General features: G+C 38.1%; 1 protein-coding gene across 4 annotated transcripts in view; it reads left to right on the top strand.

The window, feature by feature from the left end:
- The window catches only part of LOC140242053 (uncharacterized protein ZK1073.1-like), an 81,214-nt gene that overhangs the window by 24,938 nt on the left and 37,304 nt on the right, over window positions 1–18,972 (top strand). For all 4 annotated transcript variants that reach the window (XM_072321807.1, XM_072321806.1, XM_072321808.1 and 1 more), the window contains one exon: window positions 660–710. In XM_072321807.1, the coding sequence (XP_072177908.1) occupies window positions 660–710 (51 nt within the window). The remainder of the gene's footprint in view (window positions 1–659; window positions 711–18,972) is intronic.

Here is an 18,972-nt window from a genome sequence, read left to right as displayed (position 1 = left end):
GAGACATGTAGATGTGGGGGTCTTATGCTCTGCTTGCTTATATTGGTGAAATTGTAATGCTGTATTGTGATCAAGATTGACATCCTGTCAATGAAGTCTTGACTTGTACGAGCCACAAACTCGCTGTTAACCTACAATGTATGTTGTAGGTGTATCTGTACCAACATGCATTGAACATCGGACTTCTCATTTGTGGAACGGAACCTTGTGTGTGATAGATGATGATGTAGCTGATTTCAACATTTGTTTATTGCAGAATTCAATTTAGAATCTATTTGCATTTTATGGTGGAATGAGTTGGACACATACACCCTGTACTTAGCTGGAAGAAGTATCATAGTTGTAAAAAAGAGTAATCTTTACAAAAATCATTTATAAAGGATTGAGCCTGTTGGTATGTATTACGGGTATATTGTAGTCTATTTGAAGTGCTAAACAAGAGAATATAATACAGTGTATGCAATATAAAAGTGATTATGTGTTTGTATTCACTGCAGTTTGGGTTACTAGAGTCTTATATTTTTCTACCTGTGCTTGAGAAAATGTTTGATGCAGCTTTTCAATATGTCAGTATTGGTGGTGACTTGCCCAATAGCTATGAAACAATGATGATATCTAACAAAATTGTGTAAAATATCATCATTTTGTCTTTTCTGCAGGAAAAACGGGTCCGTACAGATCATTTTGGGGATTTCTACTGCTATATACAGGTGAGTGAAATGAACTGCACTGTCAAACCTTTTGTCACCCTATACTGTGGTATAAACTTTGTCATGTGTTTAATTTACAGGGGCTGAAGTAATGACTATTTTGTATTTCTTATCATTTGTTGCAATAGCATGTACATAATCTTTTTACACCATTTAAAAATGTTATTGTATAGTAGTAAATATTGTAATTCATTTATGCTTGTTTCTTTGCTGTTGTTAACACAAAGTGGAAATAAATTCAAATCAAACATTCAATTTATAATCAAATAACTGTAAATGCAGTTGATCTGCACTGTTTTCACCAGTGCTAAATTAGAGAGTAGAAATTGTGACAATTCCATGTACACTGTCACCCTTTCAGATGGTATAACCCATGAAGATGAATAATGTGATAATGCCACATGTTACCTCTGATTAGATTTATATTATACAGTGTAAATACTCTTAAAGGGGAAGGCTAGTAACTGATCAGTGGGAATCAGTGGAAATGCTGGGAGGTGATTGTTCCAATCCTTATGGGATTCATTCAAGAGTTCATTGTATATCTATTGTTGTGTGAAAATGATTTGCTTCAGAACGGTCTCATATTCAAGTAATGTGCAGATTAATGCTCCGTCACTGACCAGGGACGCTAACCTGGAAGCATTAAACTGCACATTACTTGAATATGAGACCATTCTGAAGCAAATCATTTTCACACAACAATAGATATACAATGAACTCTTGAATGAATCCCATAAGGATTGGAACAATCATCTCCCAGCATTTCCACTGATTCCCACTGATCAGTTACTAGCCTTCCCCTTTAAAGCTTACTGTAAAGAGGGAAAAAATAGCAGCCATGAAATAGTAGGAGAGACCTTTGACTAAAGTGGCTGGATGAAGATGAAGGTGTGATAGTGGGAATGATTTTTCATGCCACAAATGTTCCATGAAACTGATGCTTAAAGGACAAGTCCACCTTCATATATATGTTGATTGAGTGAATGCAACAATATTAATAGAACACATCAGTGAAAGTTTGAGGAAAATCCGACAATCCATTCAAAAGTTATGAATCTTTAAAGTATCTGCGCAATCACTGCTGGATGAGAAGACTACTACAGTGTGTGATGTCACATGCGTACAACAATATAACGAAAATGAAAAGAGAATTTCACAAAACTTTACTTTTTGAATAAGTACACATTTCTTGGACTTGTTTACTGATATATGTTTAGGATGATATTATTCCCCTTGTCTTCTGAAAGAAAGAAGTCGAGTGTTCTTTTGCTATGCGAGAAAAGTGAAAATATGTTGAATTTTCTTTATACTTTCTTTATACCGTTGTACACATGTGACATCACAAGCCATAGTAGTCTTCTCATTCAGCCGTGACTGAGCAGAAACTTTAAAAATTCATAACTTTTTAACGGATTGTCCGATTTTCCTCAAACCCCCACTGATGTGTTCTACTAATATTGCTGCATTCACTCAACCCACATGTATATGAAGGTGAACTTGTCCTTTAAACTAATCAATGTTTGAAGAGCCAGATTTGCTGCAATGCATTATCGAACCAACAGCAGATATAATATGCAAACAGTTTGAGAAGTACCATGTACATGTACATATCTACCTGTAGTATGCAATCAGGGAAGTGGTCTCTTTCCACCTCCCTGATGCAACCCATTACTGTGTTTGACTTCATACTACTAGTATTTGTATTGAAAAAAAAAAATCCCTGAACCAGTGCTGTACAGTATATACCAAAAGAAACTTTGCGTTAAATTTACGTGTAACGCAAGCGCCGATCGTTACTGCGTTAATCTTTCTGCGTTACAAAATTAACGATCACCGTGCGTGAATGATCGTTACAGATCGTTACAGATCGTTACTGTGCGTTACAGATCGTTACTGTGCGTTAATTTTTAGATCTTGCGTTAGCGGACTTGTCATGTGGACTGGCAAGAAATCTCGGAAATTGCGAGACTCGGAGATGCCTCGGTTAAGTAACTGTCGTTCGTAATATTTACTACGGACAATTCCTGCCGGCGGAAGGCATTTAAATAGCGATATCAAATGCCGAAAAGATTTTGTAGTTGAGCAGAACTCCCCTGGCAATGTCGTGTTGTCATGGTCGTCAAATTTGTACTCATGGGCGCAGTCAATGGAATCGGGCAAGCAAAAATTTCGAAGCCACATTTTTCCCCACAGCCAGCATATTCCATCGAACATTGAACCCATGAAATCACGCATACGCAAGCCTAAAACTAACGCCGACTGTCTAACGTTAGCAATGTCACGATTTCAACAACTGTCAGACACTTACTCAATTCAGGAAGGTGCAAAAGTCCATTTATATTCCAATACACAAAGTCACAACGTGTGTCTCGCCGAATAACTGGTGGTAGTGTGTGGTGACAAAGCCGAGTATTTCGGCAGTAAAAGTAGCTGCAGCAGAAGAACATGTCTACCACTTTCTGCTCGCATTATTACACTGCCAGCAGGTGAGTCAAGTGGTGACTTGATAGGCACGCTTCACATGAAAGTTTACCCAGAAACATGAAAAATCCCACGATGCCAAGGTGCCAGAGTGGGGAATGGGGAGGGGTGGAGAGAGAGAGAGACCAATCAACAGAAGAAACCGCGCGTACTGGCGCATTCTCGGAGGTCATGAACAGTCTGGGGTCTTGGAGATGAACAGAGAAGGAATGTTTAATTAAAGATAGCTCAAGTCGAAGACCCAGGATTACAAACGTTGATTCTTTTTTCCCCTTTCATGAAACATGCCTTCACGTTTAGAAATGGTTGCACTCCTTTTAAAAAAAAAAAATCTCCTGCGATTTTTGTTAACTTAATATAGCCGTTTAAAACGTCAAACTTACCATGAAAGTGTTACTACTTGTAATACAATAGTTAATACTATACCTATTGCTTTAATCATATCTGTATAACACAAATTTGACTAGCTATGACAATAAAAAATACTTGTATTTGTTTTGTGCGGAGATTTTTTTTTTCTTTATCCTGACTAGTTCCTATGAAATTTCTAATGTTTTTACGGCAGCATCAACAGCCTAAAATAAATTACTGACAGATTTATAGATTATGAAATTTTTGGCAACCATCCATTTGAACGTCAGGCATGAAAAGCTCCTGATATTCAGCAAAAACAACTCAACAGATCAGAGACAAAGTTCCTTCAAATTTTTAGAAATAGCACGCAGATTTGCTGGGCGTGGTAGGGTCCATGCTTTGAGATCGTCACAATCGTGTTGTCACCAGGGAGGTGGAGTGTCTCTCTTCCACCTCCCTGTTGTCACGGAGTATCGGGAAGTTCTCACAAACTCCAGGATCACCCCTCCCTGCCAACTCCATGTTGCTCCCAGGGAGGCGGGAAGAGTCTCTTCCCACCTCTCTGTTGCTCCCCAACGTGCATCGTGAATGCGTGGCGTTTCTTGTCACCGTCAGTACCCGAGGCTGCTTTGTATTTGTCTTGGAATATTGATTCTTCTTGTCAAGACTTGAGTAGTAATCGTTTTGCATGGCTATGTAAAAAATTGTGATACAACGTGTACTCAACTCGTCTTTGTGATTTTTTCTTCAGTCCAAAAGGAAGACAAAATAGTATCATGACGTTTGCAATTGTTCGAAAGGTCTGCTTTTGATAACTCAGACTACTCAGTAATCACCCTTGTTTTCCCGCTCCCAGGCCCTCCAATTTTATTGAGCAATCCACACGCGCGCGCAAATTCCTTTGCCATGTGGTTTTGCCAGCCAGCTGTCGGAATGTGCTTTGAAGTTACATTTCAGCCTGGCCTGGCTGGCATGAATGGGTGTCGAGTTTCAATCAATACCTACTGTTGTTTTATTCTTGTATTTGAACATGTCGTTTCACCTGACAACACACGGAGATCGGGAAGGTGTAGGGCTAGGGAAGAGGTTTTTGTTGTGTGTTGCAACCTAATCCGGGCAATTAACCCCAGAGGGCAATTACCCCCCCCCCCCCCCTCCCCCGAATACTGGTTAATGGTAAGGTTAGAGTAAAGATTAGGGTTAGGTTTAGGGTGAGGAGTTTGGGTTATGGTTAGGATTAGGGCCAGGGGAAGGGTCCGGGGTAATTGCCCAGGAAGAAAAGAGGGACGCGCTTTTGTTCTTGGTCAAATCGATTTTCCTAGGTGATGCTGTGGAGCTAGAAAGGAACAAAAAAAGCAATTATGATGTCTGGCGTACTTCCGGGACGTCTTATTTTTCTTGCACTCTAAAATTTCCTATTGTTTGGCGTTATCAATTTCATTAATTGTTGTTTAGTTACCCTCTTTCGCATTATAAACTTAAAGTCCATAGAACATTCATTCGCATTAAGATCACACTCGAAAAGCTATACTGGTGTATAGTTTGAACACAGCAAAATGAAATAACGAATATCCCGCAGATTTTCCAAAATTATGCGTCATGTGGGTCAATTCATTTTCTTTTCTTTCTTTTTTTTTTCATTTGTCTTGTCGATGTGGGGGGGGGGGTAGATTCAGGATATATTACTTTTCCTTTTCCCCTTTCGGCCCGATGCGATTACTCCTGGTGCTGACATTCTTTCTGTTCGTCTTCCGATTACAAGTTATACTGTTGTTGTAAATAAATGCGCATGGAGCCCCAGCTGTATCGGAAAAAAAAAAAAAAAAAAAAAGCTATCTAAAGTTGACCGTCAAATACAAGTAAAATCAGAATCAATTTAATGGTACGGGTTCGCGGTTTCAATCCCCTCGAAGCCCGCGATATTTGCCTTTCAGCAAGACACTTTATCCACAAAAGGCCAGGGCTCCACACTAACTTTTTTTTCGGTGGCCCGATCGGGCCACCAAAATGATTGATTTTTATTTTGTGGTGGCCCGAAAAGAAAAACAAACAAGCAAAACTACCGGTCCTAAACATAGAAAAATAAATATCAAGTATTACTGAAGTGAGTGAAATGAGAAAGTGGGAGCATTTGCAGACATTGTAAACATCCGACATTTGTTTTAGCATCGTAAAGAGGGAAAAGTTACCGTTATTTATTTCTGATGGAAATTCAAGCAATCATCCAACATTTACAAGTATTTTAACACCTTCCGGACGTGAAAGCAAACATCCGCTCTTTATTTTATCATCTATGAGCCGATTGATACCGTTAATCATTTCCAAACGTACAAACAACAACCTGTTACTTATTTTAGCATCGTACGGAGCTGAATATTACCGTTATTCATCTCCAAATTCAAAAGCAAACACCCGACATTCATTTTATGATCGAAGGAGCCGAATGTCACTGCTGTCCACTTTCGAAAGTGAAATGAATCATCTGACATATTTCAGCATCGTAACGGAGCCGAATGTTATACTGTTTTTCACATTCAAACGTCAAGGCAGACATCCGACATTTACTTTAACATCAAACGCAACTGAATGTTATTGTTATTCATTTCGAAATGTTAAATAGCAAATGTCTGATATTTTTTTAGCATCTTAATTATGGAGCAGAATGTCATACTGCTTTTCACTTCCGAACGTTCAAGCAATCATCTGACATTTATTTTGGCATCTTCCGAAGCCGAATGTTATTGAGCACTATTTACTTTCGAACGTAAAAGCGAACATTCGGCATTTCATCGTCGTATTTGTATACGGAGCTGAATATCATTGTTATTCATTTCCGAACGTCAAAGGGATCATTCGACATATATTTTAGTATCTTCCGGAGCTGAATGTTATTGCCATTTACTTTCGAACGTAAAAGCGAACATCCAGCAATTATTTCATCATCGTACTGAGTTGAATACTATTGTTATTCATTTCCGAACGCCAAAGCAAACATTCAACATTTATTTTAGCATCTTCCGGAGCTGATCGTTATTACTATTTACTTTCGAACATAAAAGCAAACATCCGACAGTTATTTAGCATCGTATGGAGCAAAATATTACTGTTATTCACTTCCGAGCGTAAAAACAATTATCTGACAATTATTTCAGCATCTTCTGGAGCCGAATGTTGTTGCTATTCACTTCCGAAAGTAAAAGCAAATATCCAACATTTATCTCATCGTTGTACGAAGTTGATTATTATTGTTATTCATTTCCGAACGCCAAAGGGATAATTCGACATTTACTTTAGCATCTTCCGGAGCTGAATATTATTGTTATTTCCTTTCGAACGTAAAGGTAAATTTCCGGCATTTATTCTATCATCGTACGTAGTTGAATATCATTATCATTTATATTCGACCGTCAAAGCAAACATTCGACATTTATTTCAGCATCTTCCGGAGCCGTATTTCATCCTTATTCATTTCCGAACGTAAAGGTAAATATCTGACATTAATTTCAGCACCGTACGGAGCTGAATCTTACCATTATTCATTTCCAAAAGTATAAGCAAACATCCGACGTTTATTTTTGTATAATACGGAGTCGAATATTGCCGTTATTCATTTCCAAAATTAAGGGCAAACATCTGACATTTATTCTAGCAGCTTACGGAGCCGATAGTTACCGCTGTTCATTTTCAAAACTCAAGGCAAACATCCGGCTTTTTTGGCGGCCCGGTGTGCGTTTTTGGTGACGCCGGTCGCAAATTAACAATGCGCGAAATCGTGATTCGATTCGCGAAAAGACTACGCTAAATCGCTACACTCGGCAGGGGCTACGTCGTCCTTTCACCAGGTCTCGTTACAAAACCAAAATCTCGCGTGAGTTCTTGCGTTACCTATCGTTAATTTTAACGAAACATCGTTAATTTGCGATACGGATCGTTACTCATCGTTACTCATCGTTACTACAAACGTTAATTTTCCCGATCGTTACTTTGCGTTACTAACGATTCAGGTGAAAGCGCTTGCGTTAATGAAACGTTAATGTTGATTAACGCAAAGTTTATTTTGGTATATACTGTAATTATGGAATGCAAAACAACTGACAGTGTTCCAGAAAGGTGATTGAAAAGAATGAAAGTTGGTTGTTGGAGAGCGAATAGTGGTGCTTACAAAACTAGTCGTGTCATATCAAGGAAGCAGTTATTATTGCCAATATATTGTTTGTTTGTTTGTTTGTTTGTTTGTTTTTTAATGATATGGTTCAGAAAGTGTTCCAATGCATAGGCTGCAGAGGTTGACTTATGTGGAAGGAACCTTGATCTCATAAAGGCATCATCATCAACTATCCCTTGAAAAATAGCCTCCTTCTTTACAGATGTCAGATATGTGTACTGGGGCAATAGATTCTTGAAGTTGGTAATCAAGGCCTCATAGAGGCATTTATATTTGTTTGCTGTCTGACATTTCAAGAAGCTTCTGTGCTGAATGATATTCCATGTAAGCCATGTCGTCATGTGCGGTATGCTAGGTGATCTCAATCTAGTGTGGAATCGGGGTTGACTGCTAGTCTGATTGTACTGTGCATTTTAACACATGAAAGCTGGGAAATGTGGCACTGAGCCAAGAGTGGAAGAGAACAGATACACAATAGATGACCTAGGTTGTTATAAAGATAAATTATGTTCAATTTTTCATGATCACTTCATTCAGTGTGTATTCTTGTAATATATCTCCATGCTAGTTTTTTCTTTCATTGAAAGCTGTAAGGAGAGCGTTGATAAATATTGAATTTCAAAGTTCCATGTTGCATACTATCAGTGACTCCTTACAAACCCATTTATGTAGAGTCTAAAGAGGAAGGAAGGACCAAATAAAGATATTGGGATCAAAGGTAACCCAGTGATAGAGGCTATCGCATTACTTTGTTCATAGAAACCTGTTTGACTTATGGACGAACGGGGGGGGGGGGGGGGGGGGGGGGGGGGGGGGGGGGGAGGAGGAGGTCCATGAATACTATGTGTTCTTGTGGACTTCTCATCTCCAGACTGTCAAGTGGATAGATAATAAAAAGAATCACTCATCTGAGTTCATACTGCACACATATCATGTATTCATAAAAGCTATGTTATGCACCAATTGTGTTCAATTTGTAAATGGAGATCACAAAGGAGCTCATTTTATGAAATCGTAAAATTATTTCTCCAAAAATGCTCTTTGCACAGATAAGCCTCTAAATGTGAAATATTGTGTCAATATGCAGTGTTGCTGGAAGAAATTGTAACTTGGTCTGCTGGATGCAAACAGCCAGACCCCTTCAGTGGTCAGCCCACACCCCCACGGAAAGAGGAAAAAGAAATGTGTAGCTTACATAATGTGTGTGCCTTACACATAGGTGTGCAGATGTACAGTTACTCAAGTTTAGTGCAGTCTATTGTAGCCCATAACCCACCTCCAAAAGTAAGATGACAAGAAACCAAAATATTAGTAGTTATACAAAATATGCCTTGTACAGTTTCTTTTATACAATTAAAAGAGAGGGATGGAATAACACTTGTAGTGACCTATGAAAAAAGGCCACTGGTATACAGGTGAAGTTTCACCACCTTGTTTGGTACTTGTATGTAATATCCAGTGTACAATTTATATGCAAGAATTTAAAGAAAGCAATATGTCAGCATGGAGATATTTTGATAATGGCAGGCTTACATACCAAAGTACTGTGCACACCATCTAATGCGGGCCAAGTTTAAACAGAGTTCTATCAAAATGTTATCATGGATGTTACCACGTTGTGAAATGTTTTCAAAATATTCTGCCACAAGTGCATTTCGAAGGATAACATCTTGATGCAGTGTAATGACTTAGACCATGTGATACTTTTTTTTAATTTTTTTTATTTCCAATGCCCTCAAACTTTATTTTATGTTTCTTCTTGACGAGGTCTAGTGGAGATGACGCCTGTCCGGTGATCAGGAGGTCGTAGGTTCGAATCCTGCTCGAGTATGTATGCCCATGATTTTTTTATCATGGCTACTACTACACCGATCAATTCAGTGCTTACTTACGTCGATGTAGGGCAATTTGTCAATCAGTTGCAATGAAAACATCTCGACAGAAGAATTTCATGAATTTGAATACGGTACGCAGTAACTGCTGCACGTTATAAGGATTAGAACCAACACTTGCTGTCGGGCGAAAGCTCGACGGTCTAGTGGAGATGACGCCTGTCCGGTGATCAGGAGTTCGTAGGTTCGAATCCTGTTCGAGTATGTACGCCCATGATTTTTTTTGTCATGGCTACTACTAAAACACTGATCAATTCAGTGCTTACTTACATCAGTGTAGGGCAATTTGTCAATCACTTGCAAGGTCTAGAAAGTTGTCTTGCATTTAATTGACATTGCTACATCTACTGTAATGTATGCTAGCTGAATTTCAAGTATTATGGTGTATTCAGGAGGAACAGATGAATTTGATGTTTGTTCTGAAGGTCAAATATCCATGAACTTCAATACTGCAGTTAACTAGTCAAATATTAGTTTATCATCTCTTGTGTAGTATGATTGATTTGAAAGGCATGGCAGATTTTATGTCCCAATTGAAAGCACTATTCCAATAGTACTTTTGCTTGCAGCTGTCATTTCTTCTACTGTCTGTACTGTATTATGCTGGTTTCAATGAACTGCCTAGTCATACACAGCATTCAGTTACATACACAGTCATGTAGGGTATACGTTAGGCTACTGTAGGAGTGTAGCATGTGATGGAAGGTCACAAGCTGATATCATATCAAGTCACATTGACTCTGAAGTCATGTGTAGAACAGGGAAGTAATGATTTCTGGTACATCTACCTTGTATGAGACTGAGAGCTCTTCGAAACTAAGCTGGTAATATCCAGATTCAAGCCAGTTATTTCCGGACTGTTTACCCTGGTACCTGAGACAGAACAATGACATTTTTATGTCACTTGTTCGTAAAAGACACAATACTCAAAGAAGTAGAAATGTAACACATACATGTACACACATAAATACACACATGTATGCACACATGAATCTCTTTTGAGAGATTCAGCCCAGTTTGTTTACTACGGGAGCCCCTACTGTCCATGCTTCAGAGGCGTGGCTCTGCTTGCAACTTAGCCTTGGTGATCTTGGCTTCAGCAAACAGTGAGTGTGAGCATAGTGACAGTGCTCTCTCCCTGTGTGCACACTGTAACCAAGTACACCAGCTGATGGCTGTATGGACATTGTGCATTTATACTGTTGGTCATTCATTAGTGTAAACTTAGGTTAAAAATTGCAGTGTGGCAGTTTGTGTGAATTGTGCACTTGCCTTAACTATATAGCAAAAATATTATTTCCTATCATCGGGGAGATATTGAATTTTTAAAACAAATCAGCAATATTATGAACAGCTTCATGTCAGTTTCCCTTGATTGGCCCAGCATGAAAAGTGAATTGGGTGGTTTTCCAGTTTTACAGAATGTTTGCAATTAATTTTCCCAATAACCCCAATTACTAGGAACTAAATACTTTTGTTATAGTTCAGGTAAGTGCAGGATTCACACAAACTGGCACACTTCAATTTACAATCCATGATTTAGTGCATTAATGAATGAGAAATGACATAAATGCACATGGAAAATGAGTCAAGTTCATAACACATTTGAATGTTTCACTTCATGCAGCAGCCCCATCATCAGCAGGTGGTGGGCTTGCTGTCTACTTGATTAAAGAAAAAATCCACTCCAAAATTTTATCAATTTCATAAGAAAGAAAAAAATATTCCCTGCAGAACAGGGCAAAAATGGTCAAAATCTGATGAGAACTAAGGAAGTTATGACAATTCAAAATTACACAATTAAAAAAAAAAACACTTTTAAAGAGTCATGAATATTCAAATCAGCAAGTTGATGATGTCATGCTCTCACAATTTCTTGATCATTTCCTACAGACATGACAAAAATCTCATATTTCAGCTGTATGAATGTAAAATATGCCTTGAAACCACCCAAAATAAAAAAGAACAAATGAAGGGTTTGTTTGCAAAAACCGATAAGTCCATTTTTGAAGATTTTGAAGTACGATCTCTGTCATAAAGTACAAAATAAAATCTTTTAAATGATATATTGGTCACTACATATAAAGGTATATTTTTGAAGTTACGGTCAAAAGAAGCAAAAATTTTCTTATTATTCTATTTATTTTTCTTGACCTTTAATCGCAAATACATTGTATCTCCATTTGGCAAATATGAACTTATCGGTTTTTGCAAACAAACTCTTCAAATGTTAACTCAGATATATTTTGGTATTGGAATATGCTTTAACTGTTATCTAAAAAAAAAAAAAAAATTGTGAATTTCATTTATAACATTTAATGAACAATTGTGAAGGCATGACGTCATCAATTTGATCATTTAAATATTTATAAGGACTGGACAAGAAATATTTTCTGAAGAAATGTGACATTCCAAAATGTCATATAGTTGTCATTTTATGAGCTTTCCGTAGGGAGATTTTTTTCTTTCTTTTACAGTTTATTTATTTTTAGGGTGGATTTCCTCTTTAAACGAGGACTGATGTCGTGAAGAAAAATTAGTGGAAGGCATTAGCAAGCATATTCTTTCCCAAGGAAATTAAGGCAAGTTTCGAAACTTACAGTACCCGGTAACTAGGAATATGAGAAAGTAGGTCACTTATACAGACAATAACATACAGATGCAAATACAATGTATCATGAAATAATGTGAGAATCTCATAAATGCATGTAATACCTGAAACTCCCATTATACAATGAGATCTTATGTATTTACAAACACGTGACCCACTTTTGTAGTTCAGCGCACCGTTACCCTTGAATTCTGATGATTGTAAAGTGAGGTATAACAATAGACAGGCCTGAGCAGATCTTTGTTCTATAAGAATAGCTGTAGGCTGTGAAAGAATGTTTTATGTAGGCCTATACCACATTGATTATTAGCTTCATTTTTTGTTTCTACGTATTGTACAAGAACATTCCTTGAAATGCATTTTGTCATAGATATATATTTTATTTCGAAATCTGCCAAGTGTATGGAAAGTTACAAAGGTTATCTTGGAATCTACGTGTGTGTGCATTCATCACCACCTACATGTACATGTAGGATGCCATGAATGTGTCTTGAATACTGATAGTAGAATTGTCGTATCTGGAGCAAGGTGTCCAAGGACTGAATACCTCTCACTATGAGAGTAGGTAATATTCTTTTATTTCTTTTTTGTTGGGGGGATTTATACATGACACATTTATACCTTACTAGAATATATGAGTAACTATTAAAAATGGGAGTAACCTGTACACAGAGCAGGTTGTGTTCAGTGATTGCCAGGCAAGTCTACATGTATAGCTGGCTGTGTTAGTACACTGTACTTCCAAAAATGTAAGTAGATGAGGGAAGGGGATGGGAGAAGATTCACAAAGGAAAGTTTGTAGACATCTTCTCTCTTTGTAGACAGTGAACCTTAATCATTTTAGGCTAAAGCTGGTGATGATGACTTGAGAAGCTGAAACGTGATGTGTCTTTTATCTCACAAGTGGGGGAAGGGAGCTTGAAGGTTGAAATTTTTGGCTGCTTTGTATCCCTTTTATACCAACAGACAATAGAGTGACCATGGCTGGCTTTCATTCATTATACTGTAGCTGCATTCACTGCTGAAGGAGTGAGAACATAGAGTAATACAGAAGTAGATCAATGGTGGTGGTGATGGGGGGGGGGGGGGGGAAGGGAAGAACAACAATGTTCATAGAAAACATGCTAGATTGTTTGTGTGTCTGTGTGTGTATGTGTCTTTGCTTCGCAGGTGCCTTAGGCATTTGACTAACCTTGGATGACCTGTCCTATTCAAGCTGCCTAGGGTCCTCAAGAGGGGAAGTTTGGTGTGTACTGTGGTGTGCTCACTGGTAGAACAGGGAAACATTTATACCAAGGTACATTGGTACTAAAAATTGAGCAATGTTAAAGTGGCTTTTACTTCAAATTTTTAGATTCATAGAGCAGATCAAGGCAGATCATCACACATAGTACACATAGATCGTAACTGGTAGTGTGCTTTCTACAGTGTACATGTATATCGTTGCTGGGGCGACAAGACCTCGTATCTCAAAAATGTCAAATGTTCAGGAGAGCCAAAAAACATGGCGGCCAAAGCACTATACTGAATGGGATAGCCGTTCCTTTGACATGCCGTGGTGGCTTCATTTTTGGGGTAAGACAGCTGGGATTTGGACAGGACATCACTTAGCCGATTATTTGACCACTATTGCAAAAAAGTTACTTTCACCAAAATTTGAGATACAAGGTCTTGTCACCCCAGCGACGATATACACACACATGCACACACATACACATAGAGTCAAGCCTGTCTGCAATGACCTCTCATTCTCAATGGAAACACAAAATATGGTGTTTATAGACTGGTGGTCATTTTAGACAGGTTTTATATGGTTGATATTGTGAAAGGTATTTTCATTGTCCCATAATATGCTTTCTTACATGTACATCAAGATGCTACACATGTAACACTGTACACATGAGTACACACACAACCTAGATATAAAGTCACATGTCATGTAAGTATTCCAAGTACTTAGTAGCTAATTGCCCTGCCCATTGAAATGATTACTGCTTGTGTTAACTGTAGTCAAGTTTCAGCAGAATTTTTTGATGCATAGTCAAGAAAGCTTGAAGTAAATTGGTTGCTCTGCCTCTGCATTCCACTGTACAGTTGTTATGTAGGTATACTCTTCACCATCTGGTCACGCAAGGTTTGTATTAAACTTTGCCATTTTTAGCTCACCTGAGCCAAAGGCTCAAGTGAGCTATTGCGATCGCCCTTCGTCCGGCGTCCGTCGTGCGTCGTCCGTCGTGCATCGTGCGTAAACTTTTTACATTTTCATCTTCTTCTTGAAATCCCCAAGACCGATTTTCATCAAACTTGGCAGGTAGCATCCCTAGGGGGTTAGGATCTCAATTTGTTAAAATGGGCACCATGCCCCACCCAGCGGGCCCTCAGGGGGGCCCAAACCCCCCGAAATGAAGGAATCTTTAAAAATCTTCTTTAGAATCAGAAGTTATAGAGCTAAGATAATACTATGAGTGAGTACATTAATGACTGTAGTTTCAAGTTTGTTCATAGCAGATCCAGGGGTGCCCCTCTTGGGGTGGGGGGGGGGGGTGGGAAGGTCCAAATGGGGGCCTGAATTGTACATTTTCATCTTCTTCCTGAAAACCTCATGATGGATTTTCGTCAAACTTGGCAGGTAGCATCCCTAGGGGGTCAGGATCTCAATTTTTCAAAATGGGCACCATGCCACACCCAGAGGGCCCCAGGGGGCCCCAATCCCCCCAAATTAAGGAATCTTCAAAATTTGGGCCCTTATTGTACATTTTCATCTTCTACTTGAGAATGCCTGGTCAAATTGTAGTAGAGCTGTGAATAATTTAGATTAGTGACTGCGTGAAAGGTGAACTTGCGATACTCAGGTGAGCGCTAGACCCGCGGGTCTCTTGTTTCTTGGAGGATTTATGTTGAGTGATAAGCTGTCCATGATTCTGTGGAGCAGTCAAAATGAAGTGGTTGAGACCATGGAACACAAATCAGTTTTGTTCTATTCCTTTACATCCAGCCAGTGCTCAGCTTTATGTCTGTTCTTTTTTTACAGTAGAATGTCTTGGCTTTTATGTGTTCTTTCAGTCTGGTTTATACAAAGTGTTTCATTTCACAGACTCCAGGATCCGTTGATTTATAGGAAGACCCTAGAACTGTGGAAACTATTGGCTGCCTCTTGTGTTTATATAACATCAACAACTATTTCTCTAGCTGCAGGGTTGGTATGGGAATAGACAGTTGCCACTGAGGACCTTAGAACCACTTGCATTGTATACAGAGGTCACTAGGTTAAAGGGGGAGGATCCAAGAGAAAAGATGGAATAACATACAACCTTGCCCTTGTGTCGCATAGTAATGTGTGCACAGAGTTATATTTTTCAGAGATCAACCCTTCTGTTTACTGAGTACTTTGGATGGTGCTGGTATATTCTACATGTTTGATGGTGAGATGTCTTATCCTATATAAAAATCCCATGAATGATGGAGGCCAATTCCCCCCATGGAGATATCAATTTCTCTTTCTTTCTATCTATGTCGCATTAATACTCCTGGACAAAGATCAAATGTGCTGTATGCTAAACTTAAACGTACAGGGCGGATAATGCAAGGCGCCTGCACAAAGACGTCTTTATTGCAAATAACACATTGTCTGGAGAGCTCTGCTTTTGACTGTTGAATTAAATGTCATTCTGACAATATTTTCAGTTTGTTATCGCTTTTGTTTAATTTCTGTGAATATTCAGGGCAGGAGGGAAAGGTGAGGTTGAGGGGAAGGGTCTGTGTGCAGATGTCATGCAGTCGTTCCAAAATGTGTATTGTGCATAGGCCATGTTTACTGCTAACCCTTTGGTACATCTGTAGCTATGACAGTCTTGGGCCATACTACTTTTTTGAAGGGGAGGGTGCATGAGTGCAGGAATCAGTGTACAAGCTTTAATTAACAATTGGTCCATGTTGAACTTGACCATGAACTCTATGTCCTTACTATGCTTACTTCTGGCAAGTCTGGACAGTATTAATCATTCCTATCATCAGTAGGTCAAGGAAAGTAATCTCACTTGTAGAATATTCTACCCGCCTTTACCCTGGTATCAAACATAAGTTTATTGCTTTCTTTTGTGTAATGCCAACGCAATTGATTCCTCTGTTCAATGTCCGTTGAATTCAATAGACCTTGTACTAACATGTACACTGATCATATTTTCATGACTGCTTGAGGGTGTATCCATTACACTGTTGTGACCCAAGTTTTATGGAACTGTATTAAACAGAGAAAGTAAGGTAAGAATGTTTACCCTGAAATGGTGATCAAGATATGACCTGCATATTAGCTCTGCCATGCCTTACTGTATTTGTAATTTTGCTTTGCAGCGGTGGCATTAAACTTTGCTGCATGATTTAACGTGCATTCAAGATGTTATTGTTTACTTAGTGTAGTAATATTCTGTGATACTGAGCCATGAATGAGATGTTATCAGTTGATAGCAATTTTATTGTTTCGAATATAGGAACATGGTTCATCTGGCTCAGAACTACATGTATGAGAATGAATACCTGTAATAAGCTGATAAAGAGAATCATATTCATATCATTCTTTGTATTAAATCTAAACTATAAATCAAAGCTTGTAACTTTGTGAATACTACAAATGTACATTTTTAGTATAGATTGTTAGTTGAATGGCACATGGCGAATGTTGTATGAAAAGCCTCCTTTATTTACCTCTAATCCATTATTAACCTGTTGAGGGTGAGCTAATTTTGCTTTTTTTTTCTTAACATGTACAACTCTGTATTTCCAATAGACTCCTGCTAGAGTGTATGCTGTACTTTAATAGGACTTGTCCTCAACTGGTTAGGCCTATGAGAATAAATTTACTTGAAGTATACTGATTTTTGCCTCAGTTTGCTGTAATGTCAGGACTACTGCATAATAGTGAGTGTAATCTTCTGTGAATCAGAACTTATGGACAATTTCGCCAGTTAAATTTTCTATCATGGAATATAGTAATGAACTGAGAAATATATAGGTGTATGTCCCACTCATGTCAGGATCAGAGTTCATATTTCCTGACGTTGTTAAATTAACGAACAGGTTTGAGTGGCATAATTTGCGAAAAATAAAAATCCTGCGAAATATACATACATGTATGGTGTAAAGAAGTGTCCACAGAAAAATACTCCATTACAGGAAGGGTTCTCTGTGCAGACCATTGAGTGTAATGTACAGATGATGCAGGCTGACATTTGGAGGACACTGATTGTAAGAGAGAATTTGAAGAGTGACATACATTTGTACATGCCTCTCTGGAAATCAGATCTACTTCTTGCATGAATTGCACTTGTTAGCATGCCTGTCATTTTGTCATGCCAAATAGCCGTGTGTCCACGTGTAGATGTTGTTGATCATTGAACTTACTTGTAGGTGAGACATTGAACATGTTTGCTTATTTTTTAGGAGGTAAATTCTATCTTTCTGTTCTGAAATGACATAATTAATGATGCTTTTAAACTGTGGGCTGTTTTCTTGTTCAGTTTATTGTTACTTTGAAGCATTTTAAAAGCATTCAGTTGTCAGAGAAACTATCTCTTCAAATCTCACTGTGTGCAGCATCTGGCTCCGTAGAGTTACTGAAAGATGGATAGTCTCCATTCCAGACTGCAAATACTGACCAAATGTATTGCATTCTATGTATGTGTGAAGAAGGACCATGGCACAGGGTGAGGCTGTAAGACAGTGCTTGCTGAGTGTCCTTTGATTTATGGAAAGTTGGAAAGGTCATAGGCTATCTAGTCTTTTGTGAAATCAAAAAAGATGAAGAGGAGGCCTCCATTATTTCTTTGAGAGAAGTAGAAAACTAAGAATAAAGAGAAGCCAATGTGTTCTGTTTTCAGCTTGAGGCTGAGATGGCATCTATAAGTATCAGACCTTGTCCAGTGACCCTGTGACATTTCCAATTCAACTCTCACACATCTACTCCTAGAGTAACTTCAGACATTCTGCTCAGCCTAAAGCCGTGCCAGTGGTCCGAGATGTGATGGAGATTATTGAAGCAAATTTGCAGAAGATGAAATGTCAGTTTGCATCCCAGTGAGACATCTGTCAGTTCTAATATTTCAGTTTTGATTAGAATGGGAACAAAATCGACCCAGATTGACATTTTGTAAACATAATAATCTGAAAGGTCTGATAATTTGTGAATTTCAGGATGAATTATAAACCAAGAATCAGTCATCATAATAGATAGGAAGTATAGGTTTCATGTTTATCTTTCACACTTAGATAAAAATGATGTGTAATAAACATTCTATTCTGTCTGTTTGTTCATTTGTTTTTACTCCAGAAATCAGAAAAAAGTGATTTAAATGGCAAAATTACTTATACACGGATTATTAGTGTCAAACTACAAATTTCAGTGTACATGAAACTTTCATATATTTCAAGAGGAGCCAAGATTCACAAAGTAAAAAAATGCATGCCAAAGATTTTGTGTACCCAATGCACTGATTGCCAGTGGGAATTTGCAAAAGTTCATGCCTGGAATGTTTCTGGTTTTATAGTAATGCAGTTGAAACTTATATTATGTTTGATTGAAACTTACTGTAAGTAAAGAAATATGTTGTAAAAATCCTTGATTATTTTCTCTTTCTAAGTTTCATAATTATGCAAGTATCCACAAAAACATGTCCAAGTGCATACATGTGCCTGAATGAAGTGATCTTTTTTTTTTTGTTAAAGTACCTTTCTTTTTTGTTTGTTTGTTTGTTTGTTTTTTTA

Source organism: Diadema setosum, chromosome 18, assembly GCF_964275005.1.
Source record: "Diadema setosum chromosome 18, eeDiaSeto1, whole genome shotgun sequence".
In the NCBI taxonomy this organism is placed as follows: Eukaryota; Metazoa; Echinodermata; class Echinoidea; order Diadematoida; family Diadematidae; genus Diadema; species Diadema setosum.
The sequence above is the reverse complement of the archived record's forward strand: the minus strand, read 5'-3'. Positions and strand labels throughout refer to the sequence as shown.